General features: G+C 35.2%; 2 protein-coding genes across 2 annotated transcripts; one reads left to right on the forward strand and one right to left on the reverse strand.

Moving 5' to 3' along the window:
• Positions 1-1,553: 1,553 nt before the first annotated feature.
• Positions 1,554-2,405, forward strand: LOC137736148 (uncharacterized). Its single transcript, XM_088693300.1, has 2 exons — positions 1,554-1,610; positions 1,713-2,405. Exons 1-2 carry the CDS (start codon positions 1,554-1,556, stop codon positions 2,403-2,405), a joined length of 750 nt encoding a protein of 249 aa, XP_088549426.1.
• A 9,970-nt stretch (positions 2,406-12,375) lies between these two features.
• LOC137725445 (SUMO-activating enzyme subunit 2) lies at positions 12,376-19,013 on the reverse strand. The gene is made up of 11 exons (XM_068464131.2): positions 18,588-19,013; positions 18,352-18,441; positions 17,284-17,367; positions 16,985-17,203; positions 16,057-16,158; positions 15,041-15,499; positions 14,651-14,880; positions 13,944-14,037; positions 13,659-13,841; positions 13,454-13,551; positions 12,376-13,034 (listed from the first exon to the last, which is right to left on the reverse strand). Exons 1-11 carry the CDS (start codon positions 18,618-18,620, stop codon positions 12,692-12,694), a joined length of 1,935 nt encoding a protein of 644 aa, XP_068320232.2. The 5' UTR covers positions 18,621-19,013; the 3' UTR covers positions 12,376-12,691.
• Positions 19,014-20,261: the final 1,248 nt, after the last annotated feature.

Consider the following 20,261-nt stretch of genomic DNA (forward strand, 5'->3'; position numbering starts at 1 on the left):
ACTATAAGTGATTTTCCGGCTTATGGAATGTTGTCAGGATGGAGTACACATGGCTATAAAGCTTGTCCACATTGCATGCATGATAAAGAATCTATTTACTTGCCAGCGAGTCGCAAGATTTGTTATATGGGGCATCGACGTTTTCTTGAAGATAATCATAGGTTTCGAAGGCAAACCATCACTTTTAATGGTCGTCGAGAGTATCGTAGTGCACCAAGGCAGTGGACTGGTTTACAATGTCTCGAAGAACTTTCTACATTGAGATTTACTTTTGGAAAACCAAACAAGGATGCTTCAGTTGGGCAACGCAGAAGAAGAGCTTCGAGCAGTACAAGTAGTAACAATCAGTGGAAGAAGAAATCGATTTTTTATGAACTACCTTATTGGAGGCATCTGTTGATTAGACACAATCTTGATGTTATGCATATCGAGAAGAATATATGTGACAGTGTGGTGGGAACATTGCTAGATATAGAAAAGTCTAAAGATGGATTGGCGGCACGTGCAGATCTTGAATTCTTGAACATAAGACATAGTCAACACCCACGTAGAGAAGGAAATAGAACATTTCGACCTCCAGCATTGTTCACATTGAAAAGAGAAGAAAAAACTGCGTTTTGTAAAGTATTGTCTACTATTCGGGTCCCAGATGGATATTCATCAAATCTGTCGCGATGTGTGCACGTGAATGAACGAAAAATACATGGGTTGAAAAGTCATGATTGCCATGTTTTAATGCAGCAGTTACTCCCGCTTGCAATACGCCCGGTTTTGTCTAAAGCTGTTACTATGGTTTTATTAGAGTTGAGTGCAATTTTCAGACAGTTATGTAGTAAGAAGGAGTCTAAGGAAGGATTTAAGCAACTGAATTCAAGAATTGCCTTGACATTATGTCAACTTGAGAAAATATTCCCTCCTGCATTTTTTGATATAATGGTGCACCTCCCAGTTCACTTGGCAGATGAAGCAGCTCTTGCAGGGCCTGTTCAATATGGATGGATGTATCCAATTGAATGGTAATGAATAAATTTTTATAATTTTTTTACAATTGTAATCATAACTTTAATTAATAATTATAATAATTTGTATTTCGTTTTATAATTGTAGGTATTTGCAAACACTGAAGCGCTATGTTCGTAATAAGGGTCATCCTGAAGGTTCTATTGCTGAAGCATATTTGGTGGATGAGTGCTTGTCATTTTGTTCCATGTATCTTAGAGACGTTGAGTCTCGTCGTACCCGTAGAGGCCGAAATGAAGATGGTATTGGACGTGGAGTATCTGGTGGGTTATCAATTTTTGACTCGAAAGGATGTTATATGGGTTCAGGAGAAAATGTGGAGCTCGATCTAAATGTTCTTGATCAGTGCCATAGATACATTCTAAATAATTGTGATGAGGTTAGCCCATTTAGAAGGTAAGAACGTTTAATCATACGTCTTAATGTTTTATTGGTTTTCTTAACTTTGAAAAAATAATTATCTAAATTGGACATAATTGTGTAGGCAACATGAAGAATTCTTGAAAACTAAACATCGTCGAGAAAGGTTAACTATGCGACAAATTAAGGAGCTAAGCAAGAAAGAATTTCCAGAATGGTTCAAGCAACATGTGAGTTGATATAACAATCATATTATTTATTTATTGTTTTGCATTTTAATTATAACATGTTTATAGTTATTCTGTCAATTTTTATCTTCATACTTATTACAGATGAATTCAAGATATGATGTTAATGACACATTGATATCTCAAGACTTGCATTGGCTAGCTAATTATCCTAGTAGGGTTGTGAGTAGATACAAAAGTCACATTGTTCATGGATTTAGATTTCGTATAAAATCTGTGGATGATAAGCATAAGAATCAAAATTGTGGTGTCTTTGTACCTGCAAATGTTCCTGGAGCAATTGGGCAAGTGAATTGTTATGGCAGAGTTGTAGATATGTTCGAGGTCAAATATTGTGGTCCTACTGAAGCAGGAGATAGGGGTCGAGCTGTGATGTTATTTAAGTGCGAATGGGTTAATAGTGAAAGTCCACGAGGAATGAAGACTGATCAATATGGATTTACTATGGTGAATTTCAATCAATTGGGATTTAAAGAGGATCCTTTCATACTAGCATCACAAGCATTACAGGCATTTTACGTGGAGGACACGATTGAAAAAGATTGGCACGTAGTTGTTCGAACTCAGCCAAGAGATTTATTTGACGTGTTAGAGGATAGTGATGCTATTGATGATTATGCCATGCCGAACTTGGATGATCGAATTCTTGATAATGAAAATTTCCATACAAGGGTTGGCGTGGAAGAGACTCCCTTTCTTGAATCATTAGCGTTGCCTACCGGGTTCGTTAATCATGCCAATACCGACGATGAGTTAACAGATGATGACAGAGAATAAATATATTAATTATTTTTTGTATTAATTAGACTTTGTTTCATTTTTTATGCTATGATATCGTATCATAAAATTATATTTCTGTTTTTTTTTTTTTTTCTTGTTTCCCGTCGCTTTTAACCGACGGCATATGTCATGTGTGTCAGACTTAGCGTCGGTTTTAACCGACGCAACCTTAGCCTATTCCGACGCAATGTCAACCTTACGTCGGTTTTATGCGACGCATTATTATCATATTTCGACGCAATGTTGTGAATCATATGTAATAATTATATATAATTTAACAGTTTTAACAGTTTTAAAAACTATAATAATTATATTAAAAACTATAATAATTATATTAAAAACTATAATAATTATATATTAATTTAACAGTTTTACACCCCTAAAGACTATAATAATTATAATTATAATTATATATAATTATATATATTAATTTAAAAACTATAATAATTATATATTAATTTAACAGTTTTATATAATTATATATATTAATTTAAAAACTATAATAATTATATATATAATTATTATACGAATTCTACGAAACTAATTTCAACGATCCAACCGTCAAACATGTTTGTATATAATTCGAGATCGTATACGAAAAAAATCGCAAAAAACAAACATTCTGGGATGAAGTAACGGGACAAAAAATTTCAACGGTTATGAACGAAAAATGACGATTTAACGGTTATTTTAAGTACGATTTTGATGATTTTTTACAGCCACACTCCTTGAACATATATGAATACAATGAATGAATTCAATCTTCAAATTAAAATATTTATACTAGTGGATACCACAAAATCTTACGTTATACTTAATGAAAGTTTGAATAAACTCTTAAGTCTTAGTGAATCTATCGTTTTGATGGGATACGCATTCTACGAAACTAATTTCAATGATCCAACCGTCAAACATGTTTGTATATAATTCGAGATCGTATACGAAAAAAATCGCAAAAAACAAACATTCTGGGATGAAGTAACGGGACAAAAAATTTCGACGGTTATCAACGAAAAATGACGATTTAACGGTTATTTTAAGTCCGATTTTGATGATTTTTTACAGCTACACTCCTTGAACCTATATGAATACAATGAATGAATTCGATCTTCAAATTAAAATATTTATACTAGTGGATACCACAAAATCTTAAGTTATACTTAATGAAAGTATGAATAAACTCTTAAGTCTTAGTGAATCTATCGTTTTGATGGGATACGCATTCTACAAAACTAATTTCAACGATCCAACCGTCAAACATGTTTGTATATAATTCGAGATAGTATACGAAAAAAATCGCAAAAAAAAAAACATTATGGGATGAAGTAACGGGACAAAAAATTTCGATGGTTATCAACGAAAAATGACGATTTAACGGTTATTTTAAGTCCGATTTTGATGATTTTTTACAGCTACACTCCTTGAACCTATATGAATACAATGAATGAATTCGATCTTCAAATTAAAATATTTATACTAGTGGATACCACAAAATCTTACATTATACTTAATGAAAGTGTGAATAAACTCTTAAGTCTTAGTGAATCTATCGTTTTGATGGGATACGCATTCTACGAAACTAATTTCAACGATCCAACCGTCAAACATGTTTGTATATAATTCGAGATCGTATACGAAAAAAATCGCAAAAAACAAACATTCTGGGTAACAGGACAAAAAATTTCGACGGTTATCAACGAAAAATGACGATTTAACGGTTATTTTAAGTCCGATTTTGATGATTTTTTACAGCTACACTCCTTGAACCTATATGAATACAATGAATGAATTCGATCTTCAAATTAAAATATTTATACTAGTGGATACCACAAAATCTTACGTTATACTTAATGAAAGTATGAATAAACTCTTAAGTCTTAGTGAATCTATCGTTTTGATGGGATACGCATTCTACGAAACTAATTTCAACGATCCAACCGTCAAACATGTTTGTATATAATTCGAGATCGTATACGAAAAAAATCGCAAAAAAAAAAACATTCTGGGATGAAGTAACGGGACAAAAAATTTCGACGGTTATCAACGAAAAATGACGATTTAACGGTTATTGTAAGCCCAATTTTGATGATTTTTTACAGCTACACTCCTTGAACCTATATGAATACAATGGATGATGATCAATGAAAATTGATGATTTTGTAAAAAGAATAAAATGCAAGCTTTGAGTTACATTGGCAAGGTTTAAACTTTTGAGAAATCCTCATCTAATCCATTATAGTAAATAACAACCAAATGTTATCAAAGTTATCAAAATAACAACAAATTAAATGTTATCAAAGTCATCTAATCCATTATAGTAAATAACAACCAAATGTTATCAAAGTTAAACTTTTGAGAAATGCTCATCTAATCCATAATATATACATATATTACTAAATATTATAAGTTTATGTTATATTTAATATTGTTAATTTAACATAAATGCTTATAAATATTATTCATTCCATTTTCTCAAAACAACTCAAATTATGTTCATCTAATCCATTCTAGTAAATAACAACAAAAAATTATCAAAATAAAAACAAATTAAAATAACAATTACAGTGCAAAAAAAATTGATTCAACTTAATAAATTTATTTATTAAAATATTATATGAGATAACATAACTGATTATTTTTTAATTTTGGATTAAAATTTTTTATTTTTTTTGTTTCTATTTTTATCCTTGTTCTCTTTTTTTTGTAAGTTAAAACTTTTTTTTTATGTTGGGCGGGAATTTTCCCCGTTTTTTTGCACAGGGGAATGGGTTGGAAGACTTTGTCAGTCATTATCATGTCAAATCATGCTTATATTGGCTTTAACCGATGCAAAATTATACACTTTCGAGACTATCTGCTACAATGGATTTTCTGTCAGAGACACTACACAAATTTGTTCTTATTTCAACGCAAATTTTATCTTATTTCGACACAAACTTGTTCTTATTTCGACGTTATGAAAATCTGTCAGGCTAACGTCGGTTTTAACCGACGCAATATGGCCTAATTTCGACGGTACTGACATAGTATGTCAGGCTATAATGATGGTTGAATCAGACATAGTGTCGGTTTTAAGCGACACAATGGGTCCTTATTTCGATGCTATGCAAACTAACGTCGGTTTTAACCGACGCAATGGGTCCTTATTTCGACACTATGCCACATAACGTCAGTTTTAACCGACGCAATGGTCTTCCACTAAAAAGTATGTCAGGCTTTCTGCCTAAAGTATGTCAGGTTACGTGTGTAGGCTTTCTGTCAAAAGTATGTTAGGTCGAGTCAGACCTTGTGTCGGTTTTAACCGACGCAAAGTGTTCATATTTCGACGCTATGCAATTATCCATATTTAATCTTCTTTATTTCCTATCTCTTCCGTGATTCCACTTCTGTCTCTCGTCTCTATCCCCCATTTCTGGCCTACTCTTTCCCCTATTTCAGCCATATTCCTTCTCCTTCCATTAAATTTTGCTATGGATAGTTCTCGTGAAGATCAACGTTCTGAAGAACTTCATTTGGAAGAGGACGAGGGTGATGCTGGTTCTTTTTTGAATTGTTATTAATCTCAGTTTTTATTTTTATTTTTTTGTGTGTGTGTGTTTGAACTATTATTATTGCTAAACTGAAAATATACATTTGTTTCCTGGTTTTTAATTGTGTGTTTGTATTAACAAGGTACATCTCAACGGAGGCGTGGACCCTCAATTCCTAAATGGACGAAACAGCTTTGTTCGTTTGATTCGTCCGGAAAATGCATTAGTGATAATGCTAGTGCTTTTTCAAAACATGTAGCAGCGGAGGTTAGGGACTATAGAAATCTGCCGTTGGAGAAAGATTGGCGTAAGGTTACGGAAGAAGATAAGGAAGCTTTCTGGAATAGAATAAAGGTATAGGTGTTTTTATTTTTAGTTGAAAATAGAAGAATAAGTCAATGATTGTAATAATAATTGACTAGCGTGATTTTTTTTTGTTTTTTGTTTTTATGTATGTAGGGAAATATTTTTTTTGAAGATGCAGATATAGTAAAAATGCCTTTGATCCATCATATGACGCTTAAGATTGCGGAGCATGCGCACAAAGAGTTTAGAAATAAGTTAAAAAAAAGTATTATACTAAAAGAGCAGAAGAGGTGCGCAGCGAGCCTCCTCTTGATGTGATTCCTGCCCAGTGGGATGATTTGTTGGCATATTGGAATAGAGACAAAACAAAGGTAAACCTTACACGATTTATTTCGTTATAACTTTAAAGTTGCCTAATATAATCTTTTTTTTTTCTTTTGTTTTTTTTTCCAGGAGGTTGCTGAAAAAAATAAGATTAATCGGGGATTGAAATCAATGAACCATACCACTGGTACAAAATCCTTTGCAAGAGTGCGGGAAGAATATGTATGGATTGTACATTTTGAAGAAATGATTAATTTTAAATAATTATATTTATTTTTAGTATGAGGTTTGCTTAAGTTGTTTGTATGAAATTTTATTTTTGATAAAGCGGAAGAAGCATGGGAAAGAAGCAGATCCTGTAACCTTTTTTCGTGAATGTCATACACGAAAAGATAAAACATGGATTGATGAAACATCGGAGCGTACAGGGGTAATAGATTTTTTCGTGTTAGTATTTGATTTTATTAGTATTTATTATCTATAGCTTATTTTTCTGTTTTACGATTGAATTTTTGTTTTTAAAAATTGTAATGCAAGTCAACAATGGAGAGCAATCTGCAAACATTGATTGAGTCGGGCCAGGAGGATAGTGAAGATCTTAGGACTCAAGTTTATGTTGATACTATGGGTCCTGAGAGGCATAATAGAGTCAGAGGATACGGTCATGGTGTGACTCCTGATATGGTGTCTTATGCATCTTCTTCATCTTCTACATCAATTTCCTCCAGGAGATCATCTAAGAGTTCAATGGCGTTGCTGATGACTCAAAATAATGAGTTGAAAATGAGGGACGAAAATAATAATAAACGGATTTCGGACCTAGAGAACAAGCAAAATCAGTTGTTTGCATGGTTTTTTCAAAGATTTCAGCCACAACCACCGTATAGCCCGGGAACCCAACAATCAGGCCAGAGTCAACCTCCTCAACAGTCGGGCCAAAGTCAGCTTCCCCCTGCATATCCGTATGCTGGCCATAATCAGCAACCTCCATATCCTGTGTATCCGATGCCTGCGCAGCCCATGCCATACATGCAGCAGCCACCTTATCAAGTGCCAGTATATCGACCTGAGATGGCTGCTCCTAGTGGATTTTTTCTTGAAGTTCCAGCTGGGGGGTTTTCTGGAATGCTTGCAGGTGTTGGATTTGATGTGGACTTGTCGAGGATTTTTGGATCAGATGGAGGATCTCAAGGAGGAGGATCTCAAGCAGAAGGATCTGGACGACGTTCAGGCGCAGATTCGGTTGGGTAGTTTAATTGGTTCTTTTTCTTGTCGGTTAAATACGACACTATAATTGTTCTATCTTTTTGTTTTTTTATGTTATGTTTGTAATGTCGGATTTAATGTTTGTTACGACGGACGACTTTTTGGATCTTATGTGAAATGTTAGATGTACAGTTTGGCACTATTGTTTTTGTTATTTATTTTCATTAATGTTTATTTAGATCTTAAAATTTATTATTTTGATTATATAATTTATTTTAGTTGGAATTAATTGAAATTGCATGCAGTTGTCCATCTATTTTTATTATTATTAACAAATATAGTGTCGGTTAAGACCGTTACTAGATTTTATATTTTATTTATTTAATTGTTATCTAACGTCGGTTTAATGGATATTTTATTTATTTAATTTTAATATAATGTCGATTAAAAGCGACAGTAGATTGCATACTTTATAATTAAATAGTTGATGCACGTGTAAGTATGCGTCGCTTTAAACCGACGTTAAGGTTAGTGTCGCTTTAAACCGACGCTGTGTAGTGGCGGATTAAGCTCAAAAAGCGACACTGAAGCCCTTTCGCGACGCTAGCAATAGTGTCGCTATTGAAATGCGACAGTACATTGTTTAATGTCAGATTTGTGCCAAATTTTCGACAAAAATTTGATTTCTTGTCGGTTTTTCCTCCGCCGGTGATAGCATATATTGTAGTAGTGTGAAAACTAATGAAAAGACATCAAAACTTTAAATATTAACCAAAAGCATTTTAAAAACTTTATTTAATGATAAGGACAGCAAAGGTCTAAAATGTTGTAAACAAATGGGCTTTGAGTGGCATGCCAAAAAATTCACATATGAATTTCTCCTTTTCCGCTTAAACACATGAACAAAGGAGAATTCTAGCTACCTTCTCTTCTTGCTTTCCTCTTTATCATACAACATGCCGGTTCTACTATGATCTTACGGTTCATTCATTCATTTATTACGTGTGTGTGTGTGTTTATTAATAAAATATAAACTTGTCGTGTCTAACCGTGTTATAACGGGTACATCAGTAGCATCACCTGACCAAGTTAGTTCCTTAAAATCCTCAAGTAGAAGATGTTGCTGCTTTAACAATGAGTTGTATAATCCCCTCAAATTGCTGGTATTATTAGGTTTCACTTTCATATGCAACTGTGCTAAGGAGGAGGCTGTAACACACAAACCTCGTATGCAACAAGAGTGAACACTCTAAACCACTTTGAGCAACAAACCCTTGCCACTTGCGCATATAACTATTGCAAATAGAGGCTCGTTTGAAGTAATTGTAAGAGTTATTAGAAGAATATCATTTCATTTCTCAAGTGAAATAAGATTACACTTTGAGTATATATAGACAAGTCATTTACACACTTTTAATGATAGCTCACCTATTCTAACCAAAGCTTAACAGGCTTAGTAACAAACTTAACAAACTCTACGTATTAACCTTTATAGATACATTTACAATATTAGCCTTAATAGCTCCCCTCAAACTGATCTGAGGTACTCGAAAAGAAGGTTTGTCAGGAAGAAGGAGAAATATGTGCTTGGATAATGCTTTGGTGCAAATATCTGCAATTTGGTCCTGTGTGCAGACAAAGTGAACTGAAACTTCTTTAGCTAAAACCTTTTCTCTAATATAATGGTAATAAATTTCCACATGCTTAGTCCAAGCATGAAAGAGAGGGTTTTTAGCCAGAGAGATAGCAGAACGATTATCACACCATAACTGCGGAACACATGAAAATTTGAAACCAATATCAACTAAGAGTTTGCAGATCCAAGTTATTTCTGCAGCAGTATTGGCTAATGACCGGTATTCTGCTTCAATGGATGATCGAGCCACTGTTGGTTGCTTCTTAGCACTCCAACTAATGATGGACTTGCCTAAGAAAATACAAAATCCACATGTAGATCTTCGATCAAGAGAGAAACCCAATCAGCATCTGAGTATGCATGTATGGATAGAGATGTAGGTGACTTGCAAAACCGTAAACCAATGTCAATTGAACCCTTGAGATAGTGCATGATTCTTTTGACTGCTTGAAAGTGAGACAACGTGGGACTGTGCATGAACTGACACACAAGGTTCACTGTAAAGGATAGATTAGGTCTGGTCCATGTTAAATATTGCAAGACTCCTACCAGTGATCTGTATTCTACAGGATTGTAAAGAAGTGGAAAGTCACGGTCCAATTTTGATGTACTGAGAGGAGTTGTACATAGTTTTGCACCATCCATGTTAGCCTTTTTGAGTTAGTCCAAGATATACTTGGTCTGAGATATGAAGATGCCTGAGGAAGATCTTTTAGCTTCAATGCCCAAGAAATAGTGTAAGGGACCAAGAACCTTGATGCGAAATAACTCACTGAGTTGTTGAATAACATGTTGACAAGGCGCAATAGATGGAATAGTTACTAGAATGTCATCCACATACATAAGGATGAACACCATGGCAGAACCCTTTTTGACAAATAGTGAGTGACAGATTGAGAGCTAATGAAGCCAAGAGAAATAACAGAATTGTGCAGCTTTTCATACCAAACTCTAGGAGCTTGTTTCAATCCATATAAGAATTTATTTAACTTGCAAACATGACTTGGTTTGGTAAGATCTTCAAACCCAGGTGGTTGTGTCATGAAAACAGATTCAGTGAGATGACCATTTAAGAATGCATTACTTACATCAAGCTGATTTAGGAACCAATCAAATTTAGCTGCTAATGTGAGAAGAAGCCTTATAATGACAGGTTTTTCCACTGGACTGAACGTTTCAGTGTAGTCCAAACCTTCTTGTTAGTAGGAAACCATTTGCTACCAACCGTGCCTTAATACTTGTCTATTAAGCCATCTGGTTTCCTTTTGGTTCTAAAAACCCATTTACGCCGAACTAGGTTTTGAGAAGGAGATTAGGGAACCAGAGACCATGTGTCAGTTTCAATCAGGGCATTCAGTTCCTACTGCATTGATTGGCTCCAGTGAGATTATTTGAAGGCTTGCAAATAGGTGGTAGGTACATAGTCAATGCTGAGATGAGAAGGAATGAAATATTTTGTAGCATTGAGGGCTTTTGGTTTGAAAACTCAAGATTTGGAACGAGTTTGCATGGCATGAAAATTAGTAGAAGGTTGAGGTTGAGGCTGTGGTTGTGGTGTAGGTGATGAATGAGAGGCAGGAGGTGAAAGTGACTGTGTAAGGGAGATTGTAGTAGTTGAGGTAGCTGAAGATGGTTCACAATTATTGTTGGCAGGTGTGGTAGTGGCAGAGGAAGAGGTAAGGGTTGATGGAATTGATGAATGTATTTGAGAATTGGGTTTTGGTGAATGAGACAGAGATGATTTTTGATGAAATGGATAAATGGATTCATCAAAAATTACATGTCTTTATATGTATATCTTATTTGTGGCAGGATCTAGGCAGTTGTATCCTTTGTGATTAAGGTTATACCCCCAAAAAGACACAGCTTACTTTTAGGTTCCAGTTTGGATGGAGTGAAGGGTTTTAGCAGCTGAAGAGTTCTAGCAGTTTCCACTAGGTGAATATGCTTCCTTTCAGCACATCCATTTTGCTCAGGAGTGTGTGGACAAGCAAGTTGATGTTGAATACCATTCTCAGATAAGTAATTAGAGAAAGTAGTACTGAGAAATTCACCACCAGAATCAGAACGGAAAGAAATGATCTTGGTACACAACATGTTCTCAATAAGATTCTTGATTTGAACAAATGTAGGATAGACATCGGATTCACATTGCAATGGATAAAACCAGCAGTACTTAGAATAGTCATCCACAAATATGACATAGTTCCCAAAGCCATGAATTGAAGTAACAGGGGCTCGTCCCCAAACATCAACATTAAGTAATTCAATGGCTTACTAGTATGACTAGTAAGCCATTGAATTACTTTGGCAGAGCGGCCATGGATCCATCAACGATGCCGTAAGATTGTAGCAACGGAAGCTTAGAGCAAAGAGAGGAGTTCAGGTAGTAATTTGTGGTGGTGAGTTTGATTGGAACCATGGAGCCAATATTCTGAAGTGTGATCGAGGTGATTGAATTGACGGTCGAGGAATTAGGGCTAGCAGCCGCCTCTAAGAGGCAGATTTAGAGGAAGAAGCAGGAATCACCATTGCCAGAAATTAGGGTTCGAAAAGGTGAACTCAGAGGAAGAAGGTGAGAAGTCAAGCGGGAAGCAAGAGAAGGATCGGATGTTGTTAGACATATTAGGAAAATATCATTTCATTTCTTTAAGTGAAATAAGAACACACTTTATATGGACAAGTCATTTACACACTTGTAATGACAGATCGCCCATTCTAACCAAAGCTTAACAGACTCAGTAACAAACTTAACAAACTCCAAATATTATCCTTTCAGATACATTTACAATATTAGCCTTAATAAGAGCATAATCACTTCTGGCGAAAAGCACATTGGAAGCACTTTTCCATAAACTCACTTAGAAAATTACTTTTTAAGTGATTTTACGAAGAAACACCTTCCATTCTGTTTCCGCATGCTTCACCTAAATATTTTCCAAATCCATGGTGGAAACTAAATTCATGATGGAATGAGAAGTAACTTTGAAACTCACGGTCACTTGTTTAGTTATTTCAGGTACATTTTCTAGGTTACGGTTTTCTCTTCAAGTTACACTGCTAAAATTATGTCTACTAAGTTAGGAAGACGACGACACATTACACTTTCAACCACAAAAAAAAAAAAATAAATAAATAAAAAAGGGAAGCATAGACCGCTTAATTTGTACCGGCTCGACCTAACAAACAACTGAGCCAACCTCCCAAAAAAGAATGAGTGCTTCTCACTAATGGTACAAAATTAGAACTGAACTGAGGCCTCCACGTTATCCACGGAATAACTATTGCAACTTGATCTTCTTGTCCGTGACCGAATCCCACTTATCAAATATGACAAGCTCATCGTCGTCATCATCAAGTTCCAATTTCTCGGGATTTCTTGTACTGCTGCCAGCAACGCTTGATAAATCTGGATTCGCGGACTCAGAAACCTCAGACAGTTTTCTTTTCTTTTCAGGAGTAGTTTCAATATCATCAGTCTTTTCAGGCTCCATAGATGATGATGCATTTGATGAGCTTCCAGCATTTGCAGTAGACTTCTTGTCATCCTGTGCCACTGCAGGAGCTTGAGTCCACCCAGATAGAACCATTCCATCAGGTTCTTTCTCTTCATCAAATTCCTCTCTGCACGAAATTAAACTTGCTAAATTATCACGTCGATTTATATTACATGATATAAAAGAAAAAATAGTATCACCCGACCCCCATAAAAAAGAACGGCAACTAGAATCAGAAAATGCTTCATGCAACCTCAATAGCCTTACTTGGTTAGGTTTGTGGGGTGGGGGGCCAACAAAGGAAGAGGAGATAAATTGCAGGATGGACATTAACTTTCAAATAACATGGCTCCTGTTTGCTTACTATCTTACAAAAAAATTTCAACTTAAACAGCTTAGTGAAGCTTTATTTCTATAAACCATAACAGGAAAAGTAGCTATTCCAAATGCTCATGTCTTGAAGTCATCCATCATGTTGTAAAACCTTAGATCTTAAGAAGCAATTTAATGATGCATAGGAGCTTGCAGATCAACTGGATAAAGAACCTGTGTTTAATATTGATCTTGCACGACAGTTCTTGCTGAAAATCCTCAATTGTCAGCATGGTCCCACTGGTAACTGGCGTAGGAAACTCTGACAGTACCTGCAATTTTATGTAAAATATTTTTAAAAAAATCACACATACAAGACACATGTATCAGGTGAACTTACTTTATCAAGTCTTCCCGAAACACAGGAAAGAATTCATACCTTATCAAGGTTTGCTGCATAATTTGCTACCATGTCTTCATCCAAGTCATCACCAACTTCATAAAGAAGGGCTGAACCATGCATAATGAGTGGCAAGCCCATCCCGAGCTTGGCTCTAACAATCTTTTCAACTACATCCCGCAATTTTGTACGGTGAGTATTGATCTCAAGTGAAAGTGGCGTCTGCTTACAATCATATTGCATTAGGGCACATCGCAATTCTTATTTAATTGTCAGCTAAAAGATCCCACAAAGATGGAATTTTAGAAGGAGCAATCAGTGTACCTCTGAACAGACATAGCAAGACTTGTTAGGTTCAAATGGATCCACTGGCATGAGCAACATTTTTCTTGCTGGATGTTCTAGACAATATGTCATCCTACATAGCCATTCAGATCAGGGTAGAATCAGACCACACGGAAAAAAAACAAAAAAACAAAAAAAACAAAAAAAAAACAAAAACAAAAAACAAAAAAACAACTTAGTATGGAACAAACCCGTGGCAAAAAGAGTAAAGCCAATTTTGTCACTGATATATTGTTCAGATTTCAATTTCCCTAATTGTTAAACTGGTATTACTTCAATCAAACAAAAGGAAATTGAAAATGACTTAAAGGTAGGACACGTCTGATTACCCCTATGTGCAAGCCAACCAGTACAAAAATTCCTGTTTTCTTCCCATCAGAAACGGTCAAGAATCTTTTTCTTATATGTTCATGGCTCTAGCCTACGATGCACATCAATTAATTATAAGTGCATTTCTGCATGTGAGTAATGTACGTGTACCGATGTGTAGCACAAGTGTGTTTGTGTGCAGATACAATCAGTCGATAAAAGATAATAATGAAAACCAAAAGCAAAACATTTTCTCTTCATTTTGAAATACTAAAATTCAGAATAGCAAACTATGTGGAACATTTTTTAGAAGTTAAAGGAAGAGAAACGGAGAACAAACGAAACACTTTTTTTATTACAAAGGCAATTGCACAAACCTATAGTTCTTTGTATCATTTTGCAGCACCTTGATTGCCTCAATGACAATCAACCCAGCAATAATAGCATTCGTTGTCGCAACAGCATGTACAATATTACCAGCAATCCCTTTAGCTTCAAAAAGGCTATGCAACGGGATTCCAAAAGAAGCAGCCCGTATATTTGCAGCAGCGGTAACAAACTCCACAGCTAGCTGATCATCTTTATCAAAAGTGAGATTTCCAATTTCCTGCCACCAGTACCCCAACCCCACAAAGACAACAAAGACAAATGAAAACGCTAAGAAAGTTAGAGTTCTCAGAACAAAATAAAGTCATGAGTTCAGTCCAGACATAAGGAAAATAAATGATCGTGCAATGACTTTCCTTAATACAAGAATTCAAACTAACCTTCTGCCTTTTCATGAAAAATAGTTTCAAAGCCTCAAGAAAGACTCTGGAATTTTCCATAAGGCTCCATATATCCTGTGGATTCTTCATTCCTAGAGATGCCATGGCAGATACTGAATATACATCATTTGCTGCACCATTCTTTTCCACACTTCCATTCTGTTGACCGAGCTCATTGAGCTTGAAATCCCTGACATACATAGGCTTTGGTCTATTGCGGTTCTTCCATGTCTCCTCATTAGACAAAGCTTGCTCAATATTATAACCAAATACATGATCATATATTCTCCTTCCATACTGCTCAATGTCTTCATCATTGCTGTGTTCAAATACATCTTCAGCCTGTTCTGATGAGCTAGCACCATCACTAGAACGCACATTCAAATCATTTGTCTGATTCTTGTCCCCAAACAACTTTGCAAAAAGAAGTTCCTTTGCCCATACGATACAGTGAACAAACTGCAAATACAGATTATATAGTCAAAGTCTAGACCCACGGAGCAGGGGGTTATCTTAAAGAATGATGTATTTATCCTTTTAATGAGTTGGAGGAAAATGATCATCGTCCAATCCAACTAATAGTTTGTTCCAAGCAAACTACCAAACCATATCATCTTAGTTATCTATTGTATAACTGTCAATAACATTTTTATGGCAGAAACATCATCCAAAAACCAGAAAGCTTATACCGATTTCATGTAAATAGAATTATAGCAGCAGTGGTACTAGTAATATGGAAAAAAGAAAACTAATCTATTAACTATTAACGGTTTCACAGTTCTTGGTTCCCCATGGATTCCTTTGTGTTCTACTACTTGTGTTGTTTTCTCTTCCAAATTATTCATTCTCCATGGTAGAATTAGAGAGCTTTAATTCACGGGATACAAGTAAACAACTATCAAGTAAAAATTCTGAATTACTAATACAAGCGACACACAGTTGTTCCGAGATGGCACCAGAGAAAGAAAAAAAAAAAAAAAAAAAAAAAAAAAAAAAATTCTATCCATCAACAATACCTTTGATGGAGTACTGGTAATGGTACAGACAGGATAAGTTTTAGGAGCAGGTTTTGGTTGACACTCATAGCACTCTGTTCTTCCCTTCACATGTACAGTCACCTGATTTCAAAAATTCAACAAATAAGTAGAAAGGGAAGGAAAGAACCTTCACACAGAACCATCTGCAATGAAGCATTTTGTAAAAAAAATAAAAGAACAATTGAAATAATCAAAATGACGCAGAAGTTTGAATATGTTGGTCATACGAGCTGGGTTATTTCCACCATGTGTTTCTAAAAGAAACTGTAAAGTCAAAGTAAATGGTACTAGAAATCTCTCTCCAAATCTACATCTAACCACACTAAAAAAAGGATAGTTGAAACTATTTAACATTATGCAGGAATCACATAATGGAAGACAAAAATTCATATAGCTTACCTCGTATGATTGGAACAAGGGTAATGATGATAAGATGATGATGATGATGATTAATGTAGCATTTCAATGACACAAACTATCATAGACAAACACATAATGTAGAATATTATAGGATCCTTGGCTCATCTAGTTATCCAATAAAGCACGTAAAAGCTTAGACAAAGATAAGATAGTTCACTGCATGAACTCAGCTAAACACAATCCATTTTGAAATCCTTTCTGCAACTGCTATAGGGCATTATCCAGATAAAAAACCACTACAGAAGAAGCAAATAAATTATATTTCAAGACCTAAACATCTTTGACATATGAAATTGGCAATTCAATAAACCAGTTACAATTCTACAATGCTCAAGTGATCTCAGATCAACAATACACACACACACACACACAACATACAAGGAACCAGAAGCATAATGGGTAGACAAAAATTTATTAGATACAACAAATTGACAGACCAAGTTCAATTAAAAAAAATTGTTTCTTGTCAGACAATTCTAAAGCAAACCTGTCCAAGGAACCCAGTCGTCCCACTTTCAATCAAGGGAACATCAGCTCCCAAGCATAGGCGATTCACATGTCGCCTCGCATCTAAGTTGTCAAGTCCATTCAAAACCACATTAAATTGCTTAAAGAAGTCCACATTGAAGTCAGAATCCTTAACATTTGCATGGTACGAAGTTATGCTTATCTCAGGCCTAAACTTTAAGACAGCTTCCCGAGCAACCTGTTAAAATATGGATGAAAAGACCATACACAGCACACCTATTCAAATTAAAAAGTATATGATATAGTAAATATACTTACTTTGGCTTTGGATTGGCCAACATGTGATTGTCGGAAGAGGAATTGTCTGTTGAGGTTACTCACTTCTATAGTGTCCATGTCGATCTGCAATTTAAGATAACCAACTGCAAAATGAATAATTACCCAAAGAAACAAAGTAAACTGGCTCATTCTTGCATATACACGGAACCGGGAAAAAAATAATGTTTTATTTATATCAATCTGAAGACCATGAATTGAAAATTAATATAGGGATCTATTCAAAGTAGTGGTAAATATATAGTTCATCTGTTTTCTAAAGTAGATATCATATACCACATCAATATTGCTAAAATATATAGTATTGCTATCTTTCCGCTTATTAAACTTTTACACAAATGATAGTAGTTCCACTACATAGCATATGAAGCAATAAGAAATGAACAGCAACGAAGGTACAAACTAAAGAATTAACCAGATAACACTGAAGAAAAATTAATACTTATGTGTGGGTTGAATCACTTCAGGATTCACCCTGACTAACGCTAGTCAGCTACAATACCTTACCATAAATTCAAAATATTTCACTTGTTACTAAAACGAGCAATCCAAGACAAACCCTAAGGTCCAAGCCTTAAGTAACAAGCCGCCACCAATTTGATTCCTGAAAACCTTAGAATAATTCTCTGCCAATTTGATTAGGCAGAACCTAGATTCTTCTAAGAACATCTTAATCTTATATTACTGCCTCAATAATCACAAGCAACAAACAGCAACGACGATGATCATGAAAGAAGTACCAATACTGATTCATCATTTCATCGCTTCTCACTCTAAATTGACACATGATTACCTGTACAGAGAAGTCAACTTTTTAAAGAAAAATGAAGTAAATTTGGTAATAAAAGAACTCTTTTCCCTAAATAAAACCCTAAAACCAACACATAAAGTTCAATCAACAAGCATAAGATGGGGAACACATAATGAAAACCCTAGAACACAAAATCCTAGTAAACCACCCTAAAATAAGAAAGTAGCAGAAACCCATCCCTTAAAATTAACAACGAGAGAGAGAGAGAGAGAGAGAGAGAGAGAGAGAGAGAGGCGCACAATATGAATATCTTGGAAGCCAGAGAGAGCGAGAGTCTTGAGAAGCTCGCAGCCGATACCACCTGCCCCAACCATGAGCACTTTCGCGCCCTGCAAAAAAAAATCCAGAAATATTTTTCAAAATTAAACCCAATAAAACCCCAAAACCCACTCAGAATTCGAGCAGGGAGAGACTTTCACAGTTGGGGTTAAAGATTTTCAACAGAAATTTTGACAGTTGGGTGTTGCAACAGTACCATAACAGCGGCCAAGTGTTTCCGGGAAGCCATGAGAGTTGCGGAAGAAGAAGAAGCTAGAGAGAGAAAGGGAAGGACCACAACAGTGGATTGGACTTAATATCCGAGCAAGCAAGCAATTTGTGAAATACCAGAGAGGGAGAGAGAGAGGTCGGTGGGTAGGCTTAAGAGTTTAGATGGGTTTGTGGAGAATCGAACGGGGGACGTGGTGGGGATCTTGGACTGTTGGGTTGCGGTCGTGAGAGGACGGCTGCTGAGGGCGCCAAAAACACAGCAAAACAAGTGGAAATTTCACAGCCAGAAAAACCTTCCTTTCTTACTGTTCTGTCGTTTGTGCGCGAGTCCTCTCTCTTCCTTTCCTCCTTAATTGGGGTTTTTGAGGGTTTTGACTCTTTAAGGCCTACTTTGCTATGTCTTGGGGTAAATGGCACAAGCATTTTACTTATGCCACAAATATGAGAAGGCAAATCAGTCCATCGGGGAAGACGTTGCTTTGCTTGAGTATTGTGTATGCGTTACTCATGATTTGATCACGAGAAATGAGATGACAGTGCAACAAATGTGGAAGAAGATTCATGCACAATTTGTCGAGCAAATTCAAGGCACCCTTTAGACCAAGTAATCTCTATCAAGTAGGTACAAACATTTACATAAAAAGTTAAAATCTTGGCAAGAAGCCCATACAAAGCGGAAGCAAATTTATCGAAGTGGCAATAATCTTGCCAACAAGGTAATAACATTTTATTATTAATAATTTAATTAACATGCTACTCTTATAATATATTATGTTATTTCACAGTTTTTTTTTTTTTTTTTGTTTCAGCAACTACAAGCACAAATGTGATACAATCTTTATAACAACAACAAACCGTTCACACAACACGAATGTTAGAACGTTGTAAAGCGTACTCCAAAATACAAAATTACGTCATATGTTGGATGCCTAGCACCACACATCAGATGCCCTAGGTTGTAGGCTACTGAGAATAATATTATTTTAATATCGTATTAGGTTGTAATGCTATGTTTTGTTTTGTATTTGAAATTAACTATGAACTTTTTAAGTTTATTTTTAAAGAACAAACTCATAAAATTCATATTTAATTGTTGGAGTTAAAAATGGAATTAAATTATTGGAGTTAAACTTAAACATGGAATTTTAGTTTTAAAAATTAAAAATATATATTTCTAAAAATAAAAATTCATAATTTGTACAACATGATAGAATTAAGCATGTAGAGGTTGACAGGTTCTTCATTAAGGAAAAGCTAGAAGGGAAAGTAATTGATGTTCCCCCAATCAAGACCGAGGACCAAGTGGCAGACATACTCACTAAGGCTAGCTCCAGTGAAAAATTCTCTGGATCAAGTTAGGCATGTGTGACATATATGTACCAACTTGAGGGGGAGTGTTGACTTTGTATAGATTTCCTTTTATTCCGGGATTCCTATAATCCTAGGTTTCCTAATTTAGAAGATATTGTTTGTAATTATTATTTCCTTGTTAGGGTTGTACATGATTTTATATACACAACATTCAAAGCATTATCTTCTCTTACTAGGTTTGGAAGGTTAAACGTTTGGGCGTTTAATAGGACTTTCGCCAATCACCAACTCAGTTTTGTGAATAATTGTTGATGACTCAAACAATTCCAAAATAATTTTGTGATATTTT

This window comes from Pyrus communis, chromosome 5, assembly GCF_041283825.1.
Source record: "Pyrus communis isolate YQ-2024b chromosome 5, ASM4128382v1, whole genome shotgun sequence".
Lineage (NCBI taxonomy): Eukaryota > Viridiplantae > Streptophyta > Magnoliopsida > Rosales > Rosaceae > Pyrus > Pyrus communis.

Coding starts and splice junctions, on each gene's coding strand:
- LOC137736148 (XM_088693300.1), top strand. CDS start 1,554: ATGCGACAAATTAAGGAGCTAAGCAAGAAAGAATTTCCAGAATGGTTC. Junction 1,611..1,712: donor CAGAATGGTTCAAGCAACAT/GTGAGTTGATAT, acceptor TACTTATTACAG/ATGAATTCAAGATATGATGT.
- LOC137725445 (XM_068464131.2), bottom strand. CDS start 18,620: ATGGCTTCCCGGAAACACTTGGCCGCTGTTATG. Junction 18,442..18,587: donor AACACTTGGCCGCTGTTATG/GTACTGTTGCAA, acceptor TTTTTTTTGCAG/GGCGCGAAAGTGCTCATGGT. Junction 14,881..15,040: donor TTTTCATGAAAAGGCAGAAG/GTTAGTTTGAAT, acceptor TACTGGTGGCAG/GAAATTGGAAATCTCACTTT.